The 11,010-nt window shown below is 28.9% G+C and overlaps 3 protein-coding genes and 1 non-coding gene across 5 annotated transcripts; 1 reads left to right on the forward strand and 3 right to left on the reverse strand.

Annotated features, from left to right (window-relative positions):
- Positions 1-215: 215 nt before the first annotated feature.
- Positions 216-3,024, forward strand: LOC130823625 (stemmadenine O-acetyltransferase-like). 2 transcript variants are annotated; one of them, XM_057688320.1, is made up of 2 exons: positions 216-674; positions 1,169-3,024. In XM_057688320.1, exon 2 carries the CDS (start codon positions 1,502-1,504, stop codon positions 2,807-2,809), a length of 1,308 nt encoding a protein of 435 aa, XP_057544303.1. In that variant the 5' UTR covers positions 216-674; positions 1,169-1,501; the 3' UTR covers positions 2,810-3,024. The 2 variants fall into 2 exon arrangements, with proteins under 2 accessions (XP_057544303.1, XP_057544302.1); XM_057688319.1 differs by having other exon boundaries at positions 1,470-3,024.
- A 155-nt stretch (positions 3,025-3,179) lies between these two features.
- On the reverse strand, positions 3,180-6,080 carry LOC130823626 (probable long-chain-alcohol O-fatty-acyltransferase 2). The gene has a single exon (XM_057688321.1). It carries the CDS (start codon positions 4,953-4,955, stop codon positions 4,356-4,358), a length of 600 nt encoding a protein of 199 aa, XP_057544304.1. The 5' UTR covers positions 4,956-6,080; the 3' UTR covers positions 3,180-4,355.
- TRNAV-UAC (transfer RNA valine (anticodon UAC)) lies at positions 5,786-5,858 on the reverse strand. Its single transcript has one exon. It is a non-coding gene; the product is annotated as a tRNA-Val (tRNA).
- A 1,138-nt stretch (positions 6,081-7,218) lies between the features above and the next one.
- Positions 7,219-9,439, reverse strand: LOC130824284 (mavicyanin-like). The gene is made up of 2 exons (XM_057689222.1): positions 8,886-9,439; positions 7,219-7,734 (listed from the first exon to the last, which is right to left on the reverse strand). Exons 1-2 carry the CDS (start codon positions 9,073-9,075, stop codon positions 7,379-7,381), a joined length of 546 nt encoding a protein of 181 aa, XP_057545205.1. The 5' UTR covers positions 9,076-9,439; the 3' UTR covers positions 7,219-7,378.
- Positions 9,440-11,010: the final 1,571 nt, after the last annotated feature.

An 11,010-nucleotide genomic window follows, 5' to 3' on the forward strand; every position in this document is an offset into this window, starting at 1 on the left:
TGGAGCATACTCTATAGTGCTATGGGTGCATTGTGAAGTACTCTTACGGCCCATTTGATAGGTGGTAATAAATGGTGGTCATGAGAATGAAAAACTAGTGTAATTTTAGTTGAAAAATCTCTTGGCTACCTTGATGGTCATGCTTGTCCAACTTCAACCATCACATTTTCTTCATAAAATTCATTCCAATGCATTACTATTGGGAGAGGTGGTATTAAGTGGTAATGAATATTTATAAACAATTTTTTTTTGTTATCAAAGTTTCATTACAATGGTAATGATATGAAAATTTTGATGAAATTTTATACTATAAATTATTTTAATTATTACCTTTTAGTATCACTAACCAAACGAGCCATTAATCTTTTTCTATTTGCCTTTATGAGCATATAAAAGAGGTCCCACCTAATAAGCTTGTTTGCCACATAATTTGAAAATTGCATGTCAAATGAAAAAAAGTCAACAACTATCAAAATACACTCAAACCTTAGCCACAAGTTGCAACCAAACAAAGAAAAATAATTGATCCAAGATGAGCTAATAGAAGTGTTAAAGAAAGAATGACTTAAGTATATAAAGATCCCTCTTCTTTCTTCACAAATTGTGTTCTCAAATATATCCTTCCATTTCATCAACTAATTGATTGCCTCATCTTCATCAACTAATAGATTAAGGTATTTTCTTTGCTTAATTTATTCCCTTTTTTTTTTCTTACTCCATTTTGGTAGATTTTTAAAATTTATTTGAATTATTATGGTATCTAGTATATTTTAATTTTTTTGGGATAATTAAGGTTTTAATATTATTATTTTTGTAATTTTTGTCTTTTTCAATACATCCTTATGTGTATGAGATAAAATATTCTATCCGGCTACATCAAAATATATATTTTTCAAATATTCTCAATATATTTGGATTTACAATGATAAGTGAATAATATTATTATTTTATCCTTTTCTCGCAATATTCACTATATTATATTCTTCATGATTAAAATATCTTGATATGTATCTGTTAGTATATATCTAGATATTCGGTTTTAAATTTTAAATATGTCTATGGGATTATTTGATTAAAACTTTTATAACATTATTGAATTGTACAACATATAATATAAAAAATAAAAGTCAAAATATTATTGTGATTTGTGATGCAATTTATTGTGCAGCAAATTGTTGATAGCTGGTAACTGATATCCAATTACAGTGGGTGACTTTGACTAATATTAACTTGTTTCACCAGCTGATTTTGAACCAACTAGTATGAGCAGCTTGTTCACAAACAACTCATTTATAATAATGAGTTGTTTTAACTAGCTAGTTTACCAAACATTAGTATTGATTGTTTTGACCACCCAACCCTTTATTTGTATCAAAATAAGCTAAAATTGTCCAATAAACTATTTTACCAAACACCCATGTATATTTCCTAAAATAAATTTTAATAATAAGTTGCTCATATTATGACAGGAACCTAAGTAGGTGGTGATAATCGAACCTAAATGGAAGTAAAATTAGTATCAAGAGAAACAATAAAACCATCCTCACCAACACCATTACATCTCCAAACCTTCACACTATCATATGTAGACCAATTCTTCCCAGCCTTCCACATACCAATCCTTCTTTGCTACCCCAAAACAATTGGAACACCCATTAATACAAATCTTCTAAAAACCTCACTTGCTACTACACTTACCAAATTTTACCCTCTTGCTGGTCGTTGTATAGACAATTCAACTATTCTTTGTAATGACCATGGAATACCCTTTATTGAAACTCATGTAAATTGCCCTATTTCTACTCTTTTTAACAGCCCTAATAAACTTAACTTGCTCCACAAGTTACTCCCTCCACAAGATATATCTTCCCTAGGGCAAAATCTTTGTGATTTAGTCCCTTTAGCATTTCAAATTAATATTTTCCAATGTGGTGGATTTGTCTTGGGTTGTTATATGCTCCATAAATTCCTTGATGGAACTTCCTTAGGGACTTTTTTGAAATATTGGGCTTTCTTAGCTAACAAGAAATGTGACGATCAAGATGGCTCTGGATCTGGGTTTGGGCCGGATTTTGAGTCAACTGCTAAGGCCTTTGTTCCAACAAGTTTGGATCTTAAGCCCATTTTATTTCAACCCAAAATAGAAAGTAAATCAATTGAAATTAGGGCAAGAAGTTTCATATTTAGCAATGCTTCTTTAAGTGTCCTAAAAAATAAAGGTACAAGTGATTTTGTACTTAAACCTACAAGATTTGAAGCACTGGCTGCATTTATTTGGAATAAATTATGGAGTTCAAGATCCGGGTCAAGTAGTCTTATGTTTACTGTGGATATGCGGGCCAGGACTAATCCGCCCCTTCCAAAAGGATCCATGGGTAATCTTTTTATGAGTATGCAAGCCCATGCTAAGGATGGATCCGGGTTGCCGGGTCTTCTTAAGGAGATCCATTCAACTATTTTGAATATTAAGAATGAAGTTGCAATTTATCAAGGGGAAAATGGTGTGGAGGCTTTCTATACAAAGACAGAATCTGAAGTTAATGATATGATAAGTTATAAGACAAATTTGTTTATGGTTACTAGTTGGTGTAATCTTGGACTTAAGGAAGTTGATTTTGGGTTTGGTAAGCCAAAATGGATAGTACCATTTGATGGTAGGACACCACCTTCAAAAAATTTTATTATTTTTACTGATCATATTGATTCATATGATAATGAAGGAATTGAAGCATGGTTGTTCTTAGAGGAACACGATATGGAGGATCTGTTGAACGATTCTGAGTTTTTTGCTTTTGCTTGCCCTAATTAGACGTACTAAGATTTATAACCAAAAATAATAAATATATGTAATAAGATTGCATTGAACTATATCGTTCTTATATATTAGTAAGTAAGATTTAGAGTTTCTTGCTTTTGATTGCACTAATTAGACATATTACGATATATAATTGAAAATAATAAATATATGTGGTAAGCTTGTATAATTGAAAATAATAAATATATGTAGTAAGATTGTATACTAAACTATATTGTTCTTAGATATTAGAAAGTAAGAATCAGAGTTTCTTGCTTTTGTTTGCCCTAATTAGACTATTACTATTTATAATTGAAAATAATAATTGAAAATAATAAATATATCAAATAAGATTATACTGAACTGTTGTTCTTAAATAATAGGAATTAATATGTAGTCATAGTTGAAATATGATATCATATATGTATACACGCAAAAACATGAAAACATCTAACTTGTCATGGAGGGACTTTGGTCTCTAGCTATATGTGTTGGAGAGTAGCAAAAATAAAAAGCATGACAAAAATATGGTAGTTAGTGAATTAGAGAAATTAATTAATAAAAATTTATTTAATTTTTGACCTGTTAAAATTATATAAAATAGAAAACGTAACACACATGTAATATTATATCATATCATCATACTCAGTAATTCTCGCTTATAAAATCAGGATTTCGGGTAGATGACATAAAAAGTTATAAAACATCCATATTCAAGCAATACTTTTAGTTGGCAATTGGTAGATGTTTTTGACTAACACTACCTATACTCACTTTCAAAACTTAAGCAACAGTCTCTCAATCAATTCAACAGTCTCCCAAGCCTCTTCTAGCACATTCCTTCCCTGTAATTCTCCAAACAGGAACAAAAATTAGCCAATAAGACATAGCTAAAACCAAACCAAGTGTCAAAGGCACTGAAAAAACTCGATGAATCGATGACGAGCCTAAGATTCCAACCACAACCTCTTGATTCCGATCTCCAAAGCCATACAAATTCCTTGTAAAACAAAAAATTTTGCGACTTTCCAAGTAGGTTTCATTCCACAAGTCATATGCTAAAACATCATTTCATGCATCAACCCTGAGATCACTAAGGTTACAAGTTACAACCAATGCAAGAATCTTTGCTACACTAACCCGAACCAAAGGCTCGGATAATTTTCGCGTTGGATCATATACGGTTTTTCTTAGAATATTAGAAGAATATTGATTCCATCTCCTTCCCCAAAAGTTTTGTATGGAAGTTGCTTTATAGGGCTCGTATTGGCTCCAATTGTGGCATTATTATTCTACCCAAGGGTACTATTGTGAAAATTGTTAAGAAAATTATCATCAATTCATGTTTTAGAGTTGAAATTGAAATTGATAAAGCTAAGACTAAAACTACATTATCTAACGATGATTGGACGATATTTGATTAGATAGTGTACATCTGATCCTTCTTAGACTTCGTCTGAACATGACTTGTATTGGATTGATTTAAGCTTGTGTAAGTCTGATCCTTCTCAAATTTTGTTTGAACATGATTCATATTCGACTTATTGAAGGTTGTGTACGTCTAATCCTCTTTAGACTTCTTTTGAACTTGACTCACACTCTGATTTAAGGTTGCGTATGTTTGATCCTTCTTTGACTTCATCTGATCATGAATTCTATTTGACTCATTTAAGGTCATGTACGTCTGACAATCCTTCTCAGACTCTGTCTTCTGAATATGACTCATATTCAACCGATTTAAGGTTGTGTACGTCTGATCCTTCTCAGACTTAGTATTATCTTGTACGTCACATATTTGTGACGGCCCCGATTTATTTCTTTTCTTAAAAGGAAAAGAAACAATGGCAACAAATTCTACATAACAATTACAAAGGATAAGATCACCCTTATCAAAGGAGAATTGAACAAGTTTGAAAGAAGACGTCCATGAAATAAAGAAAAAAGCTAGACATCTAAGGAAGATTGAGGAAGGGAAGTACCAAGGTGCATCAACAAGAATATAGAACACACCAAGAAGAGATATTAACCTTGGAATACCCTTTGGCAATTTGCTCACAAAGAAATAGCAAAAAGCATAGGATATAAGTAGAAAAATGATTAATATAAATGATGATAATGCATCATAGTAAAAGAAATTTACTCCTAAACTAACTTTTGACATAATTAAGAGATGATTAAGAATTATAATCCTTTTTTGGGGGTTGGCTTATTAGAATAATAAATTTTGAGATCTTGTAATGGATAAATTACTAAAAAAAGAAAGATTTTCTTAATTTTGAGGCGTGATTCAAAGAATGTTTTGCTGGTTTCTTTTATAATAAAAGAAGTAAGAGAAGACATAGCTACTAACTACTAGGAGATTGCCACACTTTTCTTTTTTATCTTGTCCCTTTTATATTAATATAATTTGCCCAAAAAGTAATACAAACTTAGGCCAAAATATTTTTTTTCTTTTTTTTTTTAATTCTTAGAAGTAAATACGGACAATTTAGTGAAAAACTGAAAATCAAATTTGTATCATAAGGGTGCAAAAAAAGTTCTCAAACCACCCACAAACCTGATCATTTGATTAACACAAATTCTTGTGAGAGACGATTTTTTTGAAAGACTATTTTTAATTGGGTCAATCCCTTATATATTTTTAAAAATATTGTAAGTGTGGATTAAGAATGTTATAAGTAGACATTTAAGATATTTAAAGTAGGCATTAAGAATACGTAAATAGTATCAAGGATAATATAAGTAGACATTAAAAATACAGTAAGTAGGTATTAATCTTTTAATGGGCTGGATTTGAGATTTGTCTTAGCTCTTTGATTGAAATTTCTATCTAACATAAATCACATAAAAAATAATACTCAAATTAGTTTAACACCAAGTGTTCAACCCATTTTACATTATTAGTATCTTAAAAACACAAGTTTTGGACTCTGTGCTACAGTCTGCAGGTGTTATGGAAAGGAGGGAAAAAGAAATAAAACACAAAAAAGTTGTTGCTGCCCAGGATCGAACTGGGGACCTTCAGTGTGTAAGACTGACGTGATAACCACTACACCACAGCAACTACATTTATTATGGTGGTTTTTTTTATTTTAAAAATTAAAATAACAGATATAGCAAGCTTATTTGTTCAATATTTATCTTCAAAATTTCTTTTTTATACAATTTTTTAACTGTTTATTGCTACAATAATGGTTTATATGTGTTCTGATGATTGATTTCCAGATGATAGTGAAGACTGCAAAGTATTATATTAGCCTTATTAATGGTTGATCACAATACTTGATTAGTATAGACGATTGTTTTGACTTAAAATAATAGAGTTTATTTTGAGATGAAGAACAAAAATTTGATTATTAATTTTGATTTATATAATTATTCTTTAGTTGAATTCTTGCTTCTACTAAAATTTTGTTCAAAGTGGCTTCTTTGAAACATAGAAGTATATATGATGTTGCGAGTGCATGTGCAGCCTATTGCTTTCACAATTCACACATTAGATACTTCTTTTTTTTTTTCATCTTTGCTTTTTGCACATTTTTCATAGTAAATTTTGAACCAAAATAACTCAAAATACGCATCATAAAAAATTATAAAAAGTCTATAGTAAAAAAATATACATTAAGATGAATCTAACGAGATCTCACATGAATATATTTTATCATCTATATATGTCTTAACAAACTTAATCAAATTTCTCTATTCAAAATAGAATATTCTAAATTAGAAGAATATTAGAAAACAGAGGGAGTATTATCTTATTAATTAATAAAATAAAATAGAGAAAACGTGAACATTATAAGCATTAAAAAAAATATAAATTAAATTTAATTGGAAAAATATAAAGATCACCAACATTAAAAAAAATTAAGATAAAGTCTTTAAAAAAAATATAAGGATCATAAACATTATAAAAATATTAAATAAAGTAAATGGATTAAACTTCATTTCTAAAAATACTTCTATTATACTTGGTAAAATAGGCCGTCCTTCAGCTTTTTTGCTCGAAACATAATCATATTCAAATGATCGATATTTCGTTAATCTCAATCACTAAACTATCACCTCACACTTATGAGTCATCCTCTCTTAGTCCTTATAAATTTATATTGTTTGACTTAATTCTCACGTCGGTTAAATCATATACTTCCGAAATAGTTGCTATATAACGAATTTTTATATATCATACTATTTATCGTTCAAACATATTTTATATACTGCAGCGAATGTGTAAGAAAAAACATAGTCAAGTGGAATTTTGTTTGAATCATCTAATCACATACTTTTATAAATTAAGTTTTATAATTTTTCGATGTGCATAATTTAATATATAATTATTCAAAATAACACATTAAATTGCATAAAAAGTTAAATGTAGCAAGTATTGTGAAAAGTTCGACCTAAATGGTAACAATAATAACAAATAGTAAACTTTAGACTAATATAGTACTTCTATTTAGGTGAGACATAGCATAATTTCAACACATCAATAAAGCATTCCGAAAAAGCAATTTCTAAAGATAGTACATATACTCTAAAAAGAAAATTAATTAACTATAAAGATTAATATTGTAATAATAATAACTAAATACCCATTTGATATATAATTATTGCACCAATGATCATCAATATGGACCCACAAATTTTTGTAGAAGAAGATGGAGATGTGGGTTCTTTTGCTAAGACATTATCAAATGATGATGATGATTGAAAATCAGCCGTTGATTTGGACTTGATCTGAACAGGAAGCTTCAATCCTTTCTTACACTTGTCAGGATTTGCACTTGCGAAGTAGCGGATTCCTTCCTCTTGAAGAGAGATTTGATCTAGACCGTTGGTGTACATCTTGATTGGATTGCTTACATCACACGACTCAAATTCTTCTTTGCTCTTTACCTCTACTACATAGTCCTTGTCCAAGCTATTTGAGTAGCTAAACCCTAATTAGAAATTTTAATTGACAAATTACATCTAAATACCAAAATCCATCATACTTTATCAATGAGAATTGAATTATGATTTGCCAACCATAATTTTCCATATTAATCATAATGTATTTAATTAGTTTAATCAAATTGATACGTAATTTATTAAGTTAACAATTCGTCTTATATGAGACTGTTTATTAAAAGATCATTTAATATTGAGATTATTCACAATTGATGAGTGAAAAGTTTGATTATTAAAGTCAATTTTTCCTTTTATTTATGATGGACACAAATACATAATAGATGAAAGGCAAATTTTAAAAATATTTTTTTTTGTTAAACTTATTTATGGCCAATATTAATTAACAATTTGTATTACAATATCTAATTGGTGGGACATTAATAGTATATTGACCCCCCAAGTGTCCTCAAAAATCAATTTTCCATTTCTTTGACAAACCTCAAAAATATTTTCATACAAGTTGGCTAGTTCAAATTTTTATATATAGCAAGGTTATGAATCTAACATAAAAATTCTAATATTAAAAAGAAATTTCTTACAAAATAATCAATAATAATAATATACTTCTGTATTGATTAATTAATTACCTCTTTGTTTTTAGACAGTTATAGTAATAAGTTTAGAAAACTCTATATATTCACAAAATATATTAATTAAAAACTATGACTCACACTCTCTTCATCCCTATGAATTTGTTGTACTTTACCTAAAAAAATTCACTTTTAAGGAACAATAGATAGAAGTTTATTAGCATATAACATTGATAGATTACTTTTTCTCTTATTAATTGGTATTAGGATAGATTATGTCTAGCGATTTGTGTTTCATTTCTTTTTTATGGTTTTAAGTATAAGTCATAAAATTGGTATATACCGGCTTGCACAAAATAAGACCCAATAAAAATTTGTTGAGTCTTATTTTGTGCAAGCGAGTGCATACCAATTTTATAACTTATACCCAAAATCATGAAAAAAAAGTGAAACACAAATTGTTATCACAAATTTTTGTATGAGACGGTCTCATCAAGAGACGTACCTCATACAGAGGTTAAATAGTCCATCTAATATATATTATGAGAATATAATATTCTCACACATAAGTAAAAATTGAATGAAGAGTGAAGAGTAAAGAGAAAGCATACATAGGAAGTCCCCAACAAAAAAGTTCCGGCCCGAAGCCCATGAAGCGATATTAGTAGCAACTTCCCAACCAGGATCTTGCCCGACTACATGGTGAACTTGGGCCTCGACCCGATTTCCGCCATTAACAAATACTAATACAGAAATCACCGTCATGAACATGAAAAAGGTGTTCTTAATTACACACTCCATTTTATTTGTTAAATGAAGAAGAAGGAAAAGAGTGGAAGAATAGAGAAGATATAAAGTTAGCAAGTACCAAACTCTAAATGTAGTTTTATTGAAGAATGAATGAATAGAACAACTACCATTCTTCTTTTTATCACACTTATAACTCACTTTCCTCTTTTGTTTTGCTTCTTATTCACTCTCACTTTTGTACAAAAGTTAAGGCAATTTCAAAGAAATTTCATTTGGGACCATAATACCTTTTTATTTTACTTGCTATTTCTCCTCCCTAATTTTCCTACAGTTTTCATTGTTGTGTGAGCTATTAATGTGAAAAATCATCTTTCGGTAAGATGACTTCAAAACAATTAGCCCATATGCTAATAATTGTATTAGTTAGACTATTCAATCTATATATGAAAAACGTCTCACACAAAAAATTGTATTTTTGTGTGCAACGTCATAGCTAGCCACATTGAAAGGGTGGTAGGAGCCCAACCGATGCGGTTTATTTTCGTATTCTATTCTTATGGGGGCTATGGCCTATTTATCTGGCCCCTCAAAATTTTTAATTATAGATTGTTGATATTATTTTATATTTTCTCAACCTTTTTACGTTTTATTTTCTTGTTTGCATTTAATTTTCTATATTTTGTTTAATTTCTTTTTCTAAGAGTATATATTTTGACCTTTTAAAAGTAATTAAAAATTAAGAAAATCTAATACTTTAACAATGATAATGCTAGAAATGAGATTTTTGATTTGTCCATTGGAGAGTAGAGAGGCCAATAGCCCAAAAGTGATTAGTGCATAAGCATCTCCGTATCTCGTGGACAACGTGCACGTACATACTTTTATTTATTCAGCTTTTATTATGATTTATGAAGAGTATTTTTACACTCTAAATATTAAAAGACTCAGATTTAGCTATTTGAAAAGATCAATTTTAAATATATTTTATCATAAAACGAAATAATTTTATTTAAGGATTGCTTATATGTTTTTTTTGTGAGCCTAAAATATGTAATTATTTTAAGGACTTAATTAATTTTCATTTTAAAAATCAAAAAATAAAAAAAATTACCATCAATTAATATCTAAGACTTCATAACAACACAAGTAACACTTTTCACACAATTCTTAATTTTTCAATATTCCATCATTTTTAATCTTTTCTTTTCTTTTCACAGGCCATCATTTGAAGGTTTTCTTTCACGTATGAAAATATTCATTTTGATATTGCTTTAAATAAGAAAATCATAAAATATTATCTTTCTTAAATGAAAAGACCATTTTATAAATGAAAATATTCACCTAAATATTTGACATTTTTTTGATACCAATTGTTCCAGATTTTCAAGCCACTTATTCAACGCTTTCAATATAACTGTATCTATTTTGGCCAAAAAAATATTAAAAAATAAATATTAATAAAGGTAATTTGAGGAATTTAATTTATTGCATAATATTTTGAACAAAATTCTTAAAAGTAGGCCCATCGTGTATTCACGCAAATACAAATATATGCATTTTCGTACAAGATATAGATGTAAGTGTGTCATTGTAAAAAACCACACAAATTAATTTAAGCAAGCACGAGTTTCGTGCGTAACTCGATGTGTACGAGTCTGGCAATGAACCGAAGACAAAAACACGTACTTATTCACTTGGGTAGTCCCCTCCATAAACCATCACAATTTTTTAAATATTTTCTAGTAGTTTTACCGTACTATTTATAGGATGTTTGCCAAATAACTGTTGTTTATTGGCTTTTTAATTAGTTTGTATTTTAAGCATATTTGACAAGCTAAAAGTGGTAGCTTTTTATTGGCTTTTTAAACTAATTGGAAAAGTTAGTTGTTTGAGAAAATCTTTGGTAAAATTAAATTATGTATATTAGCTGTTTATTAAAGAAAAATAGATCAACAAACTAAAAACCAATGATAAGAGCAAACTAAT

Source organism: Amaranthus tricolor, chromosome 9 (assembly GCF_026212465.1).
Source record: "Amaranthus tricolor cultivar Red isolate AtriRed21 chromosome 9, ASM2621246v1, whole genome shotgun sequence".
NCBI classification, from domain to species: domain Eukaryota; kingdom Viridiplantae; phylum Streptophyta; class Magnoliopsida; order Caryophyllales; family Amaranthaceae; genus Amaranthus; species Amaranthus tricolor.